Below are 21,802 nucleotides of genomic sequence, written 5' to 3'. Positions count from 1 at the left end.
AAAGGGTAATCAGTGATCTGCTGCTGAGGCTACCAGAGCATGTATCTAATCAGCAGGCCAATAACGAAAAGAACAGTTACTTACAGTGAGAAGCTTTGTCGTGATTCCAGCATCCACCACGGCTTTATGCATGGCACGCAACGTCTCTAAATCTGGAGCAGCAATAAACACTACATATGGCATGAACTCAGAAGTCCGCAGTACTTTTAATGCCTGAAGGGGGGAAAAAAATATCTGAGCTTTTTATTTATTGTTTTCTTATATATTTTGCTTGAAATATCTTCAAAATCTCCAGACAAAGAGCAATAGAGACAAATGTTGTTGTATATCAATTTTCTAGTGATTTCAAACACTGTCAAACATCTTTCAATCACAAAAAACATAAAAGGGATCAGAGAAACTCATCACCAACAATTTATATATTTGTATAAAAAAAGCTAGATTTGTCTTGTGTTTGGCCAGCAGAAGGACAAACGGGAAGAGAAAAAAATGGAGCAGTGGTATGTAATGAAAAACTTTAATTCACCAATGTTGTCCTATTCTGCTTTATATAATGATTAAATAGAGGGCTTGGTACAGACAGAATTCTAGCTCTAGCAGGAAAGGCTCCCCACCCCCCACTTGGGAGAACACAATAGCTCCGTGCAAAGGACCCCCCCATAAACACTGAATGCGTTGATGGGGGAACCGAGTGATTGCATCATCTATGACCAGCCTTATTCAACAGCAGCATTTACAATTTAAAGGACAATGGCACTCTGGCGCATGTTAAATAAACACAAACATACAGGAAACTTGTGTTTCACACTGTAGTTACTGATTTTTCAGAGTCTCACTAAGAATTGCTAAGTGCAGCATGACTAAGGTATGCGTTTCCATGTTTACGCCACTTTTTAGAAAATATTCAATATACACCAAAATGTGAAGACTTCTAGTTCTTTAAGGAATGACAAACCGGAAATGTAAAACTTTTACTCAGTTTACCAGGGACTGGTTGTACAAAAGTTAATCTACCGATCGACTTCTGAAAACCAGCCCGTCAGATAAATGCCGCTTGATCAGCACTGCCGGCTTGACCAGCACTTTCCCACTGTCGGAATACAATAACTAAGCGGGAGTGATTCCCCATCCACCTCAAACATGTGGCTGGGGGAATCTGGTCAGCTTTATGCTAGATCTTTGTAGCTCTTGTTGTGGAACAGATCATTGCAAAAGATGCAGTCACAGCATTTCTGGGACTCTGCCTTCTCTTCTTCTGCTCATAAGCCACACTGCTGTTCCAAGAGCTGGGTGCCACCCTTTCTACTTATTGCAGTGCACAGTTTGCAGTTAAATGTTCAGCACCCAGTCATCACTCTTCCAGCAGTCAAGCAACCTTCCCACATGTGTGGCTGTTTTAGGGCAATAGATTGTATCCCCCTCAGCTGCCTGAGCTATTAAAGAGAACACATTGTAGCCGACACATTCCTACAGCTGCACTTCATCTACAGTGGATATGAAGGTTCACACGTGTCTGCTGCAGTTTAAGGGCTGTGAGGCTGGACAGCTGTTCCATCTATATCAGTGGTTCTCAACTCCTGTCCTCAGGACCCACTAAGGTTTGCAAGATAACTGAAATACATCACAGGTTATATAATTTGCTGCTCAGTGATTGCAGTATTTTAGTCTGCATCTCCCCAATGCAATACTTAAAATCTGGCCTGTTAGTGGGTCCTGAGGACAGGAGTTGAGAACCACTGATCCGTTTAGTGGTGTTAACTGCCCCCATTTACAGCAAACCTCTGCACTCAGTTTTAATTATTATTGACCTCCTAACTGTGGGTTACTTACTACTGACCTGTGAACTGTTACATATTACTAACCTCTGTGATACCACTGACCCCTGAGCTCAGTATTACTTATTACTGACCTCTAAACCATGGCTTACTTATTAGTGACCCTTAAACCCTTTAAACCTGCCTTACTTTTTCGTTTTTTTTCCTAGGTTATCTACAATCCCAAAAAAAACTGGCACCCCAATGATCTTTGTCATCTTCTGTGGTGTTCAGGTAAATCTACACCCCTCCAGCATAACCTACCCATGTGTCTTAAATTGTACTTCACCAAAACATTTTTATATTATTTAATTTAGATGCTTGAAGAGCTGTCAGAGTTGTGTTGATGCAGGTGTCCTGGTTAAGGAGATCTCGAGTAGTGAAATCTCTCAAACTGAAGGAGGCAGCATTAAAATCACAGGGAGCAATAAAACATATATATATATATATATATATATATATATATATATACACATACATATATATATATATATATATATATATATATATATATATATATATATATATATATATATATATATATATATATATATATATATATATATATAAAATCACACACACACACCTTATGATTGGTGTGTCAGTTCAGATTTACCCAAGCCGATACGTTTTGACTGGAAAGCCACATTAGTTGCTGGCATATCCAAGTTTACAGGTTCTGTATTTAATTAGACTAAATCATCAGCTACACAAGCTTGGATAAATTACAATATATTGTTAGTAATTAATGAGATGATTTGGCAACCCTAATACGTTCTGGAACAGTATCAAATGTGTAACGCCAGTATATGTTTCACAGTAATCGAAAAATATAGAAAATAAAATTACCTGTGGATTAACATCCAATATACACGTTCGGCCAGCCATTACTACTTCGTGGATTGAATCAATTTTTGTGCCGTAGAGATTCCCTTCATACTCCCCATGTTCCAAGTACCTTCCAGATTTTATATCTGCTTCCATTTCCACTCTGCAGACGAATCTATATGCATGCCCATCTTTTTCATCTTCTCTTGGCTTGCGTGAAGTGACTGCACAAGATTTAGAAAGGGATAGCGGTTTAAAACATGTGATACTCCGAAAGCCAAAATGAAGTTAAAAATAACCAAAGAAATTTGATCAATATGCTCTTAAAGTGATATTAAAAGGCAAACAAATAACAAACATGTTATACTTGCGTGCTCTGTGCAGCAGGTTTTGCATAGAGCAGCCCTGATCCTCCTCTTCTCGGGTCCCCCACTGTCACTCCTTGCCCCTTCTCTCCTTCCTGCCAAGTGCCTCTAGTGCAATCAGTTTGCAGTGGGTGCACCAAAGCAGGCTCGCTCCCGAACTGGTCCCCTGCGTGTCCATTCACACACAAAGATGCCCCCTCCAACTATTTATTGGCTCACTGGCTGTGATTTGCAATGGCTCCCACTGCTGTCCTAGCCAATGAGAAAGGTGCACAACGCTGGATTGCAATGGGGCTCATGTAAGTATTGGGGAGGCGGCTACACAGAGAAGGTTTTTTACCTTCATGCATAGAAGACATGACAAAACACTTGAGCCTTTAGAACCACTTTAATACTGGCACTGCCTTCACCACCCAGATTATGTGAATTACAAGAAATAAGAATCATTCTACATATCAATCTTTCAAGTATGTAGACTTCCAACAATAAAATGTTACACTTTCAGGATTTATTCTTTAAAATGCAGAGGAAAAGTAGCTCAGAGTACTTTTTTCACCATTACATTTTCAATATAAAGCAAACACAAATATTGCCATGTAAACAAGTACACCCATGCTCCTGTGTACCGTCAGTGAGTCTGGAACTTCACTGAATTCATTAGGGGTTCAGTATGCTCACATTACGGTTTAGACTGCCACAAGCATTTACACAGTCATTACCAGTGCAGTTGACCTTTAGGAACATGGCTGATGCAACAGTTACCATATTGCTGTTGGATAGAAAAGCCAGGCCAAAGAATGATTTGTTCTCAGGAAGAAATATTCTATGCTACTGCATTAAAAGATGAGTCGAGCCACATCCACACAAAGAGGCTATTTTGGGGGTCATCAAAAGTTTTTAACAGACCATGTATACTCTAGCAGAGTTACCTATACAAATGAAGATCTTCAAACGTATCTTGATGGAATTTTCTATACAGTATTTTCATTACAAGATCAAGGACTGTTAAATGTCCCTATCACTTTGCAGGAATTGGAAGAGGTGGTGATGAGCGGGAGATTTTGTAGATTGCAGTGATCTTACCGGGAAGTGGGAGCAGGTACCTGGTTTTGGCCGGTATCCACTTTCCTTCGAAAGGTGCCAAATGTGGCAGTGGATATGGGGGGGGGGGGGGGGGGGGGAGGAAGCAAACAAACAGAGCTTCCCCTTTTGGGAGGAGCTCCCCTTTAATGTAGTTCCTTTGCTCAAATACTTGGAATTATTGTCCAACTCTCCTAGAGATTACATCTCAGACAATTTTCTCCATTTACTTTCTAAATTTCAAAAGCAATGTAAATTGTGGTACAAGTTACCGCTTTCTGTTGCTGGAATAATTAATTTGCTTAAAATTGCCTCAGTTGCTGTGTTTTCTCCATAACTCCCCTATATGGTTACCCTGAGGATCTTTGCAAGGGTTAATACTATATGTTGGGGCCTGATCTGGAGAAGAAAGTCACCAAGGATAAAATTAGAATTTTCACAATATCCTATTGATGCAGGGGTTTTAGGAGTTCCTAGTCCATGAATCTACTTTATTTTAGCAGCCCAGCTACAACATCTAGTGGGGTGGAACTCGGAGATGTCCTCCAAATCTTCCTACAGCCTATACTCATTTATAAATTACGGTCACGATCTTCATATTCTTTTCAGATGCCAGTTTTAAGGGCTTTGCAGGTATCATTCTTTACTTTTAATTTAATGTTCAAAACATGGGAAGCGACATTTATCCTAAATTTACCCCAATTTAGGATAACCCCCTTTTTCCTGAAATGCGTGAAATAAGCTCCAGGGATTCCAGAGATGGGAAAAAGCATGAATATGTACCCTGGAACATCTCCATGATAGTGGTACTTTACAATCTTCTGCATAATTAGTGGCAACATTTGAGATTAAGTGGTGGAATTCAGAATCCTCTAAACATAAAGATTAGCATGTCGGCTATGGCTGGCAGCACTAAGTGGTAAATATCCGACAGGTTGTTGGTACACAAGTCTATCGATAGATAGATCGACTTGTGTACAACCAGGGTACCCATACATGGATCGAAATTTGTCCGGTCCTTGCTGAGCCAGTCAAATTTAAATCCATGCATGGCCAGCTTACCTCTGCCTAAAATCGCTATTGGTGGCAGAGTCCTCTTTGTTGCTACATGCCTACATACATTAGATTGAGAGCCGGCCGGCTCGAATAGACAAACTGAATCGCTTACATATTACCAGCACAACTGTAAGTGCAATATGATTGTTTCTTTTAATAATTTTTTTTAACGGGTTACACTATGAAAGTGTTCTTTTGTTTTTTATGGGCCATGAACTATTTTGTCGCTGTGGACACTTGGGTTGGATATTTCTGACGTTACCCTTATATCGAGACGCAGAGACCCTGGGCTGGGGAATAAGCCTCAAGTGTGTATGATCTCTCTAGCCAAGGGATCATACAATCTGGTAAGCGGCAGCAATTTAGTGGTGGAGGATTCCTTTCATAATCTATATCACTCCTTCTTGGGTGTTGTATATATGTGACCGTGGACTCTGGGTGTGAGGAATCTACATTTTGGAACTTTTCATCTGGAAATTCGGTTCAATTTTGGACATTTCAGTGTGGATTGGACATTGTGTAGGGCCCATCAGCCCTCCCTTATAACAACCCATTTTTTATTTAATCTATAGAGAGAATATGATTAGTGTTTAATAAGCTCTTCATTCCTCACTTTCTTACATATTTTCATTTTTTATAGCACAGTGATCACTCACTTAATATAGTGGGAGAGACGGGACATAGTCTCTTCACCTTACGTGTATGCACGGTATACACTTTTACACGTCAATTGCATTATCATATAATTTTGCGCAGCTTATAATTTTTAGTTTTACATACATTAGACACTGTCATCTTGCAACTTGCACCCCACCAGACAGGAGGAAGAAGAGAAATCATGATTTACACATTGGATTAATTTTGGAGGTATCCTATAACAAAAAGATGAGCCTTGAACATTCTTTTCTCATTACTGTAAAACATAGTGATTAAACATAGGTGTTAGGTTTGAGACACACACACTGCCTTTATTTAGATCAGTGTTTTTATATAACGTACATAACAATGATATAGTTTGTTTAATGGACATGTCAATATCTCGGGATGAAAAATGTCAATCAAACCATTGCCTTGGCACACGGACAAGTAATTTGCTTTGTTATAGTACTATAACTTACATGGAACAGTCGTTCCAAACTGGGTAGGATTCATGACAATCAGTCTATTCTTCAAGCTTCTGCGTCCCACACCTTGAGCTCCAATTAAAACCAAAGTTTTTCTTTGAAAGGGAGGCATTCGGGCTACCTCTTCATATATCTGTATCTCATGACGGTCAAATTCTGGAATAGTGGAGACAGAAGAAAAACTTTTTATATGAAGTGGAGAATCAAAATACTCACTAAAACAGAAAATTTGATTTTTTTTTTCCTTTTTGTATCTGTAAAATCCTTCCCTTTGAGAACAGTACAGGACACAGGCTGTCAATCAAAATGGATGGGTAAATTCCGCACCTTCAGGTATTGGCAAAGCCACTCAAACTCTACACCATATAATCCCCCCCACCATATGATCCTCAGTTTTTTAGCAAGCCATTAAGGAACAAAAATACAAAAGGGGAAGGTCCTGTACTCCAAGAAAAGGATTTTACAGATATGCAAAATTATTACATTTTCTTTATCATGCAGTGTAGACCACAGACTGCCAATCTTAACAGGTGGGTTGCCCCAAAGCAGTAATAAAAGGGAGGGTAACTTCGGAAACAAAAATTCATTCAACAGACCCTCAAGAAACAAAGGTCTAAACAAGGTCAAACAACTGTCTGTAAAACTTTACATCAGAAACTGGAATCAGACTTAATAAAAACTATTCACAGAAGACCAAGTAGCAGCCTTGCAAAGCTGCTTCCCAGAAAAGCTGAAACTTCCAAGATGTGTCAAAAGGCCTAAAAAAAAGAGCCCTAATTGGTAAGGGAGGCGCCTTACTCCTCAGAAAATGGGCACAAGAAATGACCTGGTGAATCTACCCTGCAAATCATAGATCAAGAAACAGAACCCTTTTTGGCTCTACTGGGCAAAAGGAAAAGCAAATCTGATTTTTGGATAGAGGCCATGGCTACAATGTAAACCTTTACACCTCACACTCGTGGAGGGCTGACTCCTTTGGGCCCTTATGAGGAGGAAAGGGAGGGCAAAACATCCTTATTTAGGTGGAGGTCAGACGCCAATGCTGGTAAAAAAGGAAGCGTATGGCCCTAAAAGCCACTTTGTTTTAATGTAACACCTGAAAGGGTTCCTCCAACAGGACAGCGTGCCCATTTCTAAAACCTATTTACCCATCTATCCCAGGGTTTGACAAATTCACTTGGAATCTAGGAGCCAGCTAAAAAATTTAGGAGCCAGAAACGCACCCCGTCCTGCCGAGCTTGCGCGCAGAAGCGAATGCATACGTGAGTAGCGCCCGCATATTAAAGTGGTGTTCAAACCACACATGTCAGGTATTGCCGTGATTGGTAGAGCGAGAGAAATAATTCCATCCCTAGACCTCCTCTGTAACTGAAAACATGCAACCTGTAGAATTTTTTAAACTTTGCCCAAGGAGATTTTAAAACGTAAAAATTTGTCGCCATTCCACGAGGACGCAATTTTGAAGCGTGACATGTTGGGTATCAATTTACTCGGCGTAAACAAAGTGTAGTTCTTCCCAAAAAAATGCGCTTGTAAGACCGCTGCGCGAATACGGTGTGACAGAAAGTATTGCAATGACCGCCATTTTATTCTCTATGGTGTTAGAATAAAAATATATATAATGTTTGGGGGTTCTAATTAGAGGGAAGGAGATGGCAGTGAAAACACAGGGGAAGCTCCATTATCATTGCTGGTTGTCTTGTCCTGCCAACGGCCACCACAAGATGACGCCAGATCACAGAAGGAAGCATAGGCCTGCAGAAGGCCGCAAAGCCTTGGCCACAATTACTGGCCAGCGCGATCGCACGGTGGGGGCGCACGGAGACACAGGATGGGCTTATTCTAGTCGCAATTGCGACCCAGTGCCCGGATGTTGTTGAACCCTAATCTGATATACCAGCCACTAGAAATGCCAACTTGCAGGCAAGATTCACAAAAAGGGCACTTTTGGGGGGCCAAGAGCACCAAGGGAAAGTACCAAGGTGTCCCTGTCATTCAATGCGGATGATGTGAGCATCCCCTTGAACATAATGGAGTGAGAGTGCAGGGGTCTCTGGAACAAACTGCCCAGAGCAGAGACCTGAGATTTCAGGGTACCCAGGGCCAGTTTGTGATCAAACCCTGACTGCAGGAAGGCAAGCAGCTGGCACATAGAATAATGGCGAGGATGAAAGAACCGCTAGCACCAATAGAAATACATCTTCAAGTATACTTTACAAGACTTAAAGGGTCACTAAAGGAAAAAGTTTTTTTAGCTGAAATGACTGTTTACAGGGCATAGAGACATAATAGTTAACTGATTCCTTTTAAAAATGATTAAAAATAGATAAAAAAAACAATCATATAATGTGCCTGCAGTGTAGTTTCGTTTTTGCTGTTGTTTCCTGGTTCTCTGATGTACAGAGAGCCACTAGAGGGCAGTCAGCCAATAGAGAGCAGTGATACTTTGTCTAAAACTCCTCAGCACCAATCCAGTTTCGTTTTACACACAGCTCCTTGATTAGTGACCACCGTGAGAAATCTCCCAGTACTGTGGTTATCAGGAAACAGGCAACCAGGATGTGTCCAGAACAGAGAGGATTTACAGAAACATGAAAGCAAAAACGAACAATGAGGACATGAAACCAGGACTGCAGTAAGGTAAAGGAAGCTATTTAGCTAAAAAAAAAAATTCCTTTAGTGACCCTTTAAGCCTCGTACACACGATACGATTGTTGGCAGGGGATTGTCTGTTGACAGACTGTTGTCCTAAAATCTTACCATTAGTACACTCCTTTTGACAATTGTCCAACTTTCGACCAACAAAATGTTGGATGACAAGCTAGTAAATTTTCGGCAGACAATGACTGCACGTCTGATTTTCGTATGGTCAGTGCACAAATCTGTCACACAAAAGTCGAAGGTACAAACACGCATTTTCGGAATCAATGCTCACCAAACACAAAATTAGCAGAAGGTGCCCAAAGGGTGGTGCTCAAGAGCTGAAATTCCTTGTAGTACGTCACTTTGTTTGTGTTTGTGGCACGACAATTGTGTATGCAAGACAAGATCCTAACATACGCCCTTTTGACAAAAATCAGACATTCGGTTGGCCAACAATCGTATTGTGTGTATGAGGCTTTAGCCTCTCTTTCCTTGAGAAGAGTGGAAATCACAAATTCCAAAAACACTCCATTATTTTAGGACATGCACCTCAACAGCTATGCTGTTAAAGCCAATGACCATGAAGTATGGTAAATGGGACCTTCTAGCAGAAAGTCTGGACAATCCAGAAGAGACAAGGGCAGCTCCATTATGCAAAATATTTCTAAAAAGCAATCACTTCTTGGCCAATTTGGGGCTGCTAGAATCCTCGTAGCTCTGTCCACCTCGTTCCTGTGATGCAGAAATGGTAACAACTGGAGCGAGGTTAAAGGATCACTAAAGGAAAAAATTTTTTTTGCTGAAATGACCGTTTACAGGGTATAGAGACATAATAGTTAACCGATTCCTTTTAAAAACGATTAAAAATAGATAGAAATCAATCATACAATGTGCCTCTTAGATGCAAAAACGAAACTGAAACTAGTTTAGTCTTTGCATGTTATTGTATGCCTCTGTGCTGGACAGTGCCATAGAGAGTCATGGCTAGGAAAATGAAACTAAACTCTCCCATGACTTTTTTCATAAGGAGCCAGATAACCAGGAAGTGTCCAAAACAGAGTAGTATTACAGCAACATCAGAGCAAAAACGAGCAATGAGGACATGAAACCAGGACTGCAGTAAGGTAAAGGAAGCTATTTAGCTAAAAAAAAAAAAAATCCATTAGTGACCCTTTAAGGCATAAATCAGATGGAATTGATCCCATGTAGTCACCAGAGCATCCACCGACACCTCTAGAGGATCCCTTGTTCAGGGCACAAAGCTCTCCAGTTTCTCGTTGAACTTGGACACCAAAAGGTCCACATTCAGGGTCCCTAAACAACAGATCTCCCTAAACACCCCTGAGCATTGCAACCATTCCCCTGGTGTCAGTTCCTACAAGTTGTCAAAGCGCCAACACAGGGTGGAACTGTGGGTGCTTGTGGTAGCGCAGTGCCACGTCCTAAACATTAGTCAAATGTTAAAAGTGGAAAAAATCTACTTTTTAGGCATTACATGAAAGTAAACACTAATTTTATTAGCAATTCAATACATAAATTTCATTAAAAAAACAGAAAGGAAAAACATTATATTGTCTAGTACAGTGTTTCTCAACTCCAGTCCTCAAGGCGCCCCAACAGGTCATGTTTTCAGGCTTTCCATTATTTTGCACAGGTGATTTGATCAGTTTCACTGCCTTGGTAATTACCACAGCCATTTCATCTGAGGGAAATCCTGAAAACATGACCTGTTGGTGCGCCTCGAGGACTGGAGTTGAGAAACACTGGTCTAGTATGACTAAATTATTGTAGCAATATTTAAGCTCTACATGTTTCGCGAGGATCGCTTCTTCAAGAGCTAGTGTAATTTCTAAGGAGAAAAAGACCATTATTGAGTTTTAATAAAATACAAAAACAAACAATATACCATATGCACTATAGTATATCTAAAAATTCAATTAATGAAGATATGTGGGTGACACCAGGACCACCTAGACATGCGAACTCAAGAGACACCGTACACCCTTAACCACTTAACCCCCGGACCATATTGCTGCCCAAAGACCAGAGCCCTTTTTGCGATTCGGGACTGCGCCGCTTTAACTGACAATTGCGCGGTCGTGCGACGTGGCTCTCAAACAAAATTGGTGTCCTTTTTTTCCCACAAATAGAGCTTTCTTTTGGTGGTATTTGATCACCTCTGCGGTTTTTATTTTTTGCGCTATAAACAAAAATAGAGCGACAATTTTGAAAAAAAATGAATATTTTTTACTTTTTGCTGTAATAAATATTCCCCAAAAATATATGAAAAACATTTTTAGGCCGATACATATTCTTCTACATATTTTTTGTAAAAAAAAAAAAAAATCACAATAAGCGTTTATTGATTGGTTTGAGCAAAAGTTATAGCGTTTACAAAATAGGGGGTATTTTTATGGCATTTTTATTAATAATTTTTTTTTACTAGTAATGGCGGCGATCATCGATTTTTTTTCGGTACTGCGACATTATGGCGGACACTTTTGACACATTTTTGGGACCATTGGCTTTTTTATAGCGATCAGTGCTATAAAAATGCATTGGATTACTATAAAAATGCCACTGGCAGTGAAGGGGTTAACACTAGGGGGCGGGGAAGGGGTTAAGTATGTCCCTGGGTGTGTTCTTACTGTGGGGGGGGGGGGGGGGGGCCCCCCTAGGGGAAACACTGATCCTCTGTTCATACATTGTATGAACAGAGGATCATACATTGTATGAACAGAAGATCAGCATTTCCCCTGCTGACAGGACCGAGAGCTGTGTGTTTACACACACCGCTCCCGGTCCCCGCTCTGTAACAAGCAATTGCGGGTGCCCGGCGGCGATCGAGCCCGCCGGGCACACGCACGGGAGTCGGGAGCCTAGTGGCCGCTTGAAGAGCGGACGTATAGCTACGGGCTCTCGCCCAGGAGAGCCAACCTGCCGCCGTATAATGACGGTGGCTGGTCGGCTAGTAGTTAAATAGTGTTTAAACGTGCAGTATCAACGTTATAGACTCACCAGTAGTCACTATGCCCCTATCCTCAGACAGCTCACTCCCGAGAGAGGGATTTATAGATGCAGTCATTGCACCTTCTGCCCATGGGATCTAGGTTTACATTACCTAATGGGGAACTTTTTTATCCACATAATAGGGCCGATTGCAACACTCACGGTGTTGTGTACCTCATGACATGCCAATGTGGTGCATTTTATGTTGGCAAAACCATCCGCCAACTAATTAATGATCACATCTACTACTCCTCAAGTGGTATGTTGACCCCCATAAGAAGGCACCTGGACCTCTACCATCGATTTAATACATTACTGGTCACCTTTCTAGTCCTGGCTGTTATTAAACAGGACCCTAGAGGAGGTGACTGGGATAAAAGAATATTACAAAAAGAGACCAAATGTATAGAACGTTTAAACGCTATACATTCACCTGGAATTAACGAACTACAAACGTATAAATCATTTTTATAGAGGTAAAAGTGTCTGTTTTTCAGAGGATTATGATCTTAATGTCCACCTTGTCTGGTTATATGGATATAGCCACTTTATTTGTATAAAACTAAAAAATCGAACCAAGTATCAAATGTCTCTGTTCTTTTTGCTCCATGCTTAGATGCATACAATGCTTGAAATAATCCAAACCTTGTTATAATCATTATAAAGTTACTTTTTGTATGTAAACATTAGACATATAAATATAGTCTCATATTCTATTATGTATTGTTTTTACCTTTGAAGTTTTTTATGTCTCTTGATATGAGAGTGTACCCCCCCCCCCCCCATTGCCGGCGACTGGATATTGCACCATTCGTTAATGCTGCAGGCTTTGATGTACACCCCTACAGACATGTGGGGATGATCTGCGGCTTGGACTGGACACTGGGCCTTTCCCCTGTGGGTGCCCTCAGCGGCTCACCGTTAGTTTCCATCTAGCCATTAGTCCTATACATGGGCTATGGGCAATATTTTGCAGGATCAGCCTGGGAGGTACCACTGGGGGGAGCTGCTGGCCTCCTCTCCTCCAGTGGGATGCTCGCCTCTGCTCAACCTATCTCCATGACGGCCGATATGGCGGGCCGTGCATGTGCGTTTGGGTGGGTGTACACGCGCATCCTGTCATGGCCGGGTCAGGTGATACGGAAGTTCCTGCCGCACGCCTGATCAGGGCGGCATTTAAGGCACTGTGTGTTAGCCCCACTCCATGGCATCATCTTCATCCATGGACTTCCTTACCCGGAGGATCCCTGTTTCACTTTGGTCATGGCATGTACCTTTCTGTCCCTGTTTAGCGCTAGTTTTGATTGAACTGGGATCTGTGACTGATTCATTTGTGACATTGCCGTTTTCACAGACAGCTTACAATTTACCCCCTTCCTTTGACGCTTGCTGTGCTCTAAATCCCAATGTGGTCTCTAGAAAGTAATTTGATACGTTCAGCCCTTTCCTATGGATAAGGGTATATGCGGCCTGCCGTTATTCACACCATCCTGGGGTACTTGCTAGGTGAGAGTACACATAAAATTAGCTGCCACTACCCACTAGGCTTTATCCTTTATATAATCTAATTTGTATTAGTTCCTAGATGGCAACTTGATACAAATTAAGCACACTCCACATACTATAACTTAATTATCCCCAGTTCTCAAACACTTAACATATCTAGACACGGTAGGTATGTTTCCTATCCTGTATATTTTTTTGCATGTTAAACAGATGGATATGGTCTAGCTTGCCCTGTATACACATAGTTTATCCTCCCTTTCTTACAGTTTAGGTGCAGTATAACTCTTTTCCAATGTAAGAGGAGACCTGTTTTCTTGTGCCTCCTTGGTGTTTTTTTAAAAGGCCAAAAATCATGTTGTTGAACTGTATCCTGTATGGGATGGATGTTACTGGCGCAAATGGAAAAATATCTTATTCTATATTGAATGGCTTGCTGCAATCAGAAGGGTGCAAGTCACTCAATGGTGGCTCGCCCAAAGTATAATTAATGTAATATAAGGATTGCGCTAGCCTGGTAGGTGACCTACACCTACCTAATCATGTGCGATTAGCAAAATTAATTAGCATCTATAAGCATCGCCTAGTGCTGGAATAGCACTAGGCGATACTTATAGATGCTAATTAATTTTGCTTAACGCACATGATTAGGTAGATGTAGGTCACTTACCAGGGTAGCGCAATCTTTATATTATGTAAATAATGGTAACAAAGATAAATCCGCCCTTTCTGTGTTCCCACCATTGCGCTTATGAACAAATAGTGATAATCAAATTGGCAAAAGAGTGAATCAGCTACTTTAAAAAAATCAAACTGTGAAAAACATATTCTAAAACCCTAAAATTAGTGTAACAAAATATAAGCAGCGCTGTAAACAATGTAAGATGAAATATCCATTTTCGCATGTATTCAAAAATAATGCTAATGTCCATAAACATCACCATGTGACAAAAGTGAATATGTGCACGAATTCCAAAAAATATATATAAATGTGTTTAAACATTCGATCCCATGACTAAGTCTTTTATGACGAAACATGTCGGGGCGTGGCTGTGCGGCAACCATCTGAAGTGAACATGTGACGTATCAAGGCCGATCAAGGAAGCAGAGATTCAGGAAAGAACAGCGGGGAGGTGGTGAGCGATCAGTTGACACCTTGGGTCTGCTGTGACCAATATACTCGGTTTTCTGTTCATCTCTGAACGAGTGTTTGCTGTGCACTGTATTGCTCTATTTTTTTGAGATTCATGTGAGTGCTATATTTGAAGATTCAAGTATGTTATTAAACTGATTTTACGGTATCACGCTATTTTGAGCACTTCTTTTATTTACATGCGGAGCTTTCTGGCAGTGAATTGGTTGGAAATAGAATTATCTGCTATACCTACCAGTGAGAGGCAATTTGAGTTGGTGAGTTTTGCATCCGACGGGAGAGGATTCACTGACACCGCGTGTGGTGGAAGATTTTTTCACAAACCTACTTGATGTGTTTTATGGACTTATATTTAATTAATATTTAAACACCTTTATATATATTTTTTGGAATTTGTGCACATATTCACATGGTGATGTTTATGGACATTAGCATTATTTTTGAATACCTGTGAAAACGGATATTTCATCTTACATTGTTTACAGCGCTGCTTATATTTTATTACACTAATTTTAGGGTTTTAGAATATGTTTTTCGCAATCCTTATATTACATTAATTATTTGAACTGTACCCTGACTGGAAGACCTCTGAGAAGGTCTGTCCACTGCAGAAGGGAAAGATGAAGCAGTCTCAGCGCATATCTCGTGCCGTGGCTGTCCCAAGCATTCCTACCCAGCCTGAATGGCTGGCATCCATAGTGAGAACTATCTAGCTAACCTAGTGGATAGAAGGATCTGTCCCATTCCAGTGATGGATTTGACAGCTACCATATCAGAATATTCCTGACTCTGGACTGCAAGCGCATAAAATGGCCCAGGGACAGGGTCGACCTGTTCCTGTTTAAAAGAATGTTGTACTGCGGGGTCTGAAATGTCATGGCACATATGGGACTGGTTTGAATGTGGTTACCATGAAGCCCCGAACCTTAATGGATATTAGAGGGATTTGCAGCAGACCAAAAAGGATCCGAGCTTGCTCCCGTAGGTTGAGAATCCAAAGCTCTGCAAGAATGGTCTGTTGGAGGTTCTCCCTTAAGGCACAAACTTGCCTTTCTTACAAAATCAGTTCATTCAGGTATCCTAGGATGTGACGACCCCTGGGTTGCAACACAGCCAACATCAGTGCCCAAGGCAGACACAAGTAAATATGAAATAACTGAGGATCACATCACTCACTCAACAGAGCAAGGCTGCTGCAAATGGGTCTAAATGACACTGGAAGAAGGGGCTATGGGCAAATGCCACTAGAGTTTCTAGCTAGACACCTGGACTATACTCTAAGCGTCGGACATACCATCACAGCAACCTTAATTGGTTGTGCTGTTGGTCTGGAGAACAAAAATGAGGCCTTGTGCAGGGCCTTATAGTGCTTATTCACTGGGTCCCTGAAAGTAGGCAAGTCCTCAACTGGTACCATGAGGGTCTTATAAAGACAAGAGATTGCTGGATCGACTTGGGGAACAACCCATTTTTGAGAATTCCTCAAAGGGATGTTGTTGGGTAAAGCACCTAGGAGAATTTCATTTTTTTTTCTGGGTGTTTACAATCCTTATATAAAACCTCCTTCACTAAAGGAGTGAACAAGAAACACAGTCATGTTTTTTGGTCCCCCCAGAACCCAATGTCACTTTCTGGCCTTCAAGCACAGCAGAATCCATCTAGCACATCTGTGCACTACTTCTGTTATGGAAAGTGTATATTTCAATTTTGGCACCACCATGGCAGAAGGATCTTCTTCCCCCTTTGTACACCATTCTCTTTCAGATCAAACCAGGTCAAAGGATAAATCAGAAGTTTGAGAGGAAACTGAGAGGTGGAAAGCCCTAGCCTTTTTAGCTGATCTTTTGAAAAAATTTGCAATATCCCTTCTCAGGGAAAAAAAACATCTTGGTGGAAAACTCAGTTTGCTCAGACATGATTGGAGGAGAAACCTCTGCTCTTTGATCGCCTGTAGGAAACAGAACAGTGCCTGTGATTGTGGGAAGATACCATCTGCTGATTGAGCTGCCTTTGCCTCTCTCCATTGTCCAGTGCTTCCCCATTAGACATGCACGTCCTCCAAAAGCAATTTTGGGGTTTCAAAACAGTGGCTAGTACCCTGAAAATGAATCCACTGTAAATGAGCAACATTTCTGGGAGATCCATGGTAGGTAACTGCCAACTGTGTCTTGCTACAGTGCATTCCAAGTGAAAGTGATGCCCACTTAAGCACGATCTCATCCAATATTGCAGCTGCGCCTGCACAGAAGGTGCAAAACGGCACCTGCACCACATACTGCTAAGGGTGCCAAGAAGGCCCCTGCATGGCTATTGTATTCTGGCAGTCTGAGGTTGTCAGAATACTCAAGCAGTGACAGCAGCTGATTGGATGCAGTCACTGTTCGCTAGACTGCCTGGCTCCTTAAATCTTCATATTAAAGTCTGTTGAGCCAGGTGGTGTTGGCAAGGCCACCCACAGACCGAATTTCAGTTAATTCAGCAGAAAATGGGCAAAATTCAATCAGTGTATGTCCAGTGTTAATTCCTAGTTATCCAAATGCAAACACATGTCAAAAGGGGTGTACAATTCCAACAAGCACTATAAAAATGTAGCCAATTTCCACTTAAGTCAGTCATTTAGAAAGAAACACTATGCCCAACGCACTTGGTGCTGTCTACTTCATTGTTCCTTTTGCAAAAGAGTGAACAATTCTCTTTAATTGAAATGTACCAGCTTGAAAACCTTATCTAAAATACGAATAACCATTGACAATAATGCTTCCTAATGAGGGTCTGTGGACGTCTGACAACAGTGTTTTGATACAAATGGTCAAGTCACTAAGTTGGTTACATGAGTTTTGACTTTAAATATCACTAGTGAGAACACCAATAAAATAGAAATTTAAGTTCCAGAAGCCGTTTATTGGAAAAATACCAAGACTCTCAATTGCTATTAAAACTAGCGACACCAATTCCACAGTGATATCTGTCAAAAGGTGCCTATAGTCACTAGGAACGGCAGATGTGGAGGAGAAAAAAAGTGTGTTTAAAAAATGCTATAACATGGATGCAATCTAAGAATAGTCAATTGTACAACAGAAAAATACTCAACTCATGTAGCTTAAAGTGTTTTTTTTACCTTAACAAGTGGCATAGCAAGTAAAACCTGATAAAAACACTTTGTATTTTTAAGCACTATGTAATATAAATATCCTTTACAACAAACTTTAAAAAAAAAAAAAAATGCTGCAGTTTTAATTGCTTTAAAAAAAAATGGGGAATAGAATCACAAAAAAAAAAGGGAGGAAGATTTGTCCAATTTGGGGCACAATGTTTGATCTAATTTCTGATGGATTACAAATGGGGATAAGCTCAGACTTGTTGGAAAAAAAGTCTGAACGTGCCTGTGCTATCCCGCCAGGAAGCCGAACGTAGCCATAAGGTGGCGAGGCATTCCCTGCTACATAAATGACCAGCAAATCAGTATACGGAACAGTACCTGCATTTTTTGTTGTGAGGTACATCATCTTTTTCTTTTTCTTGCTTGTAATTGTACCACAAAACGGTCCTGAAAAAAAGTATACTTTCAGTAAGAAAAAACAAAAAACAATGTATGCATTAATTAGTAACCAATATGAGTTCATAAGCACAATGCTAACAGAAGCAGTACACCTTCTTGCTGACATATTAAATTACCACAAAACATTTGATTCTGGGATTTATAGGATTCTGTGAAATAAGGCCATGATATCATATCCAAGAAAAATACCCTGATTTTTAAAGACAATGTGTATAAAGTCTTAACTGGCTGTAGCATACCTGGATTTAACCTACAGTGAATCTCTCTTCTTGATGAATAATGTGACCAATAGACCCTGTGTCCCCAGTCTGGAGATTTTGCTTTATATCCTATTCCAGTGAAGAGATAATTTTTCTTTGTATGATATAGGAAAGGCTAGAACCTTACAATAGTGTTGCTGTCTGGGCCTTCCTGTTCTTCTGATCCCCTTTTCACTCAAACACTGCAATAAAAACCGGACAGAAGTTCTAACCCTTAGGCCCCATACACACCATAGAATCCATCCGCAGATAAATCCCAGCAAATGGGTTTCAGCGGATAGATCCTATGGTGTGTACACGCCAGCGGATCTTTATCCGCGGATAAATCTCCCCTGGGACGGATTTCCAGCAGATGAATATTTGATGACATGCTCAACAAATCCATCTGCTGAAGTCCATCCCAACGGATGGATCCGCTGGTCTGTACAGACTCACCGAATCCATCCGTCCGAAGGGATCCCCCGCATGCGTCGCAATGATTCAATGCATGCGTGGAATTACTTATATGACAGCGTCGCACCCGTCGCCGCGTCATAATCGCGGCGACGGCGCGACACGTCATCGCCAGAGGATTTCGGCGCGGATTTCAATGCGATGGTGAGTACACTCCATCGCATTAAAATCTGCTGAAATCCTCGAGAGGATTTATCCGCGGAAACGGTCCGCTGGACCGTATCCGCGGATAAATCCTCCCGTGTGTATGGGGCCTTACTGTCGCTATCCAAAAAGGAAACAAAGTTTGCGTTGGCGTTGCTTTCCACTGTTTTGAAGGCAAGTTTTACCCCTTATAACTCACTTAAGGGTACACACTTCTTGTACATTTCAGCTGAATAACCAGCCTGCTAGAGTTTCATCATTCAAATATCTTCTATACTTCAAGATACACAAACTTAGCCCATATTAAAAATATATTTTTCCGCATTGGATTGTCCAGCATAATGGACACTTTTTTTGTAATAAGACATATATAATAACAAAATTACAACTTTCATTTCAGAACTTGCTTTGTTCTTTAAGTGTTAACAAAATTACTATGATAAAATAATCAGTGTAAATTTTAATGGTATATTACCTGAACCTTCCCAGTCCCGTCTAACAAAGGCTTTCCTCTTCTCCTCCAAGAACTGACTGGGAATGAGACCTGCGCTTCCACCTTCTTTTACATGACTGGCCTACAAAGAATACAACATCAAGCATACAACATACAAATTATTATTAGTAAAATTCAGCCAAGCAATGTACTTTCCTCGTCAACGTGCCAATCGCCATTCAGCTTTTTACTGAAGCCAGCTGGGATTTCCAGATGCTACAGTCCAAAGCTTCTAATATAGCAGTTAAACATTTGACCAGCTAACAGAAGGAATCATGAATGGTGATTAGCATATTAGGAAAAAACATAGGAAAACAAGCAAAAGGCTGAATTTATAATAAGACAGGGAATAACAAAGATATACATATGAAGCTTTAAATACTATCACAACTGGTAAATGACAAGTTTATTTTTTAAAAAGGAGTCAATCCAGAAATCACATCATAAAAGAAAATTGTTTTGGAACCTGTACTGTACTCCAAGATATGGAATTTACAGGCAAGTACAGAACAGGAATTCAAAGACCTTGGGATGTATCCAACCAATAAATTGAGGGGTAGACAACGATGTAGCAAACAGAACTCCCAACAAGCAAACAAAGAAAACAAGTAGGTAGATTCAGGTACAATGGCGTTAAGTTACGGCGGCGTAGCCTGTTTAGGCTACGCCGCCGTAAATTAGCTAGGCTAGTAATGATTCTCTATATACTTGCCTGCTAATATACGGCGGCGTAGCCTAAAACGAGCGGGCGTAAGGGCGCCTAATTCAAATGGGTTGGGGGGGGCGTGTTTAATGGTAACGAGGCTTGACCTCACGTTTTTGACTTTTTTTGTCACTGCGCATGCGCCGGGCGACTACATTTCCCAGTGTGCATTGCGGTTACGTACGTCGCATGGGCCTATTGATTTCGACGTGGACGTAAATCCCGATTCGCGGACGACTTACGCAAACGACGTTAAAATTTCGAACTTCGTGGTGGGAACGGCGGCCATACTTTAACATAATAGGTGGAATAACTTTAGGCCTGTAAAGGCCTTACGGAAACGGCGTAATTCGACTTCGGCGGCCGGGCGTACGTTAGTGAATCGGCGGACAAACTAATTTACATAATCTATGCCGGCCGCAATGGAAGCACCACCTAGCGGCCATCCGAAAAAATGCAATCTAAGATAGGACAAGCCGTCCTATATTAGATATGTTTAAGCGTATCTATGTTTGAGCATACGCTTAAACATAGGTCGGCGTAGATTCTGAGTTAGGCCGGCTTATCTACTGATACGCCGGCCTAACTCTACCTGAATCTACCTAAAGGTTTCTAGCAGGCATGTCCAAAGTCCGGCCTGCGGGCCAATCACGGCCTGCTTTCCGGTTTTGAACGGCTCGCCGGGTTATTTAGACATGTATATCTTTTGTGGCCCCCGACGATCTCCCACTGCCGGGCCACAAAATATGTATACGTCTTGTAACGGGACAGGGAGGAGGCGGAACGAGCGCCGCCGCCGTACACACAAAGGAGAATTTCCTGTTTACGGGCAGCCTCTGTAATAGGAAGTCCCGCGCTGCCTTTGGACGACTGTTCTGTCCATCAAAGGAGGCCGGACTTTCTATTAAAGAGGATGTTGTGTAAACAGGAGATTCTCCTGTAATTTTTGGCGCTCGCGGGTGCATTCCTGGCAATGGCGGGGGCATTCCTGGCAATGATGGGTCTGCATTTGGGCACTTACCCTTATTTTGCTTCACAGTTCTTTATTAAAAAAAAAAAATCCCCTGAAACTTCGCTTTTAAAGTGAAGGTGTGTGTTATACACCAATAAATACGGTATATCCAAATAATATCTCTTTACTCACAAAAATGTGGCCAAGCAGAGTTCCGTCCGCATCACTCATTCACAGTCTTCTATAAAGGGGAAACTAGTCCCGACAGCCTTTGTGGTCATCGGCTTGTAGCCCATTCATTCTTCTGGTCAGTGAGCAACTCCTTGCTTGTACAGGGTATGAGCAAACAAATAAACTGACAAGTCTGCAGGAGACCTGCGTTCCATTAGCGATCTGCTGATCGCTGTTGCAATGCTTTACAGGCAGACAAAACCAAAAAAAATAAAAAGCTAATTTTTTTACCTGCAAACAAATGTGCATTTGTTGGTTAAAAGGGGAACTGATCCTTTAAATGCTAATTACTTAAAATCTACCTTTTTAATATAACTATAATAGCTTTCCTTAATTCAACTGCACACCAAAAATCAGGTTGGCCATGAGTAGCAACACGATAAGCCAATCAGGCTCTATCATGTTAGAGAGATTTCACCCTACACGTTTCAG

General features: G+C 41.2%; 1 protein-coding gene across 4 annotated transcripts in view; it reads right to left on the bottom strand.

Annotated features, from left to right (window-relative positions):
* PALS2 (protein associated with LIN7 2, MAGUK family member) overlaps window positions 1–21,802 on the bottom strand; it is a 135,802-nt gene that overhangs the window by 11,582 nt on the left and 102,418 nt on the right. For all 4 annotated transcript variants that reach the window (XM_040352879.1, XM_040352882.1, XM_040352878.1 and 1 more), the window contains 5 exons: window positions 19,467–19,566; window positions 18,054–18,122; window positions 6,262–6,423; window positions 2,664–2,866; window positions 85–213 (listed from right to left, as the gene is read on the bottom strand). In XM_040352879.1, coding sequence (XP_040208813.1) covers window positions 85–213; window positions 2,664–2,866; window positions 6,262–6,423; window positions 18,054–18,122; window positions 19,467–19,566 — 663 coding nt within the window. The remainder of the gene's footprint in view (window positions 1–84; window positions 214–2,663; window positions 2,867–6,261; window positions 6,424–18,053; window positions 18,123–19,466; window positions 19,567–21,802) is intronic.

The sequence above is a fragment of the Rana temporaria genome, chromosome 5 (assembly GCF_905171775.1).
Source record: "Rana temporaria chromosome 5, aRanTem1.1, whole genome shotgun sequence".
NCBI lineage: Eukaryota > Metazoa > Chordata > Amphibia > Anura > Ranidae > Rana > Rana temporaria.
This window is presented reverse-complemented; position numbering and strand designations above follow the sequence as displayed.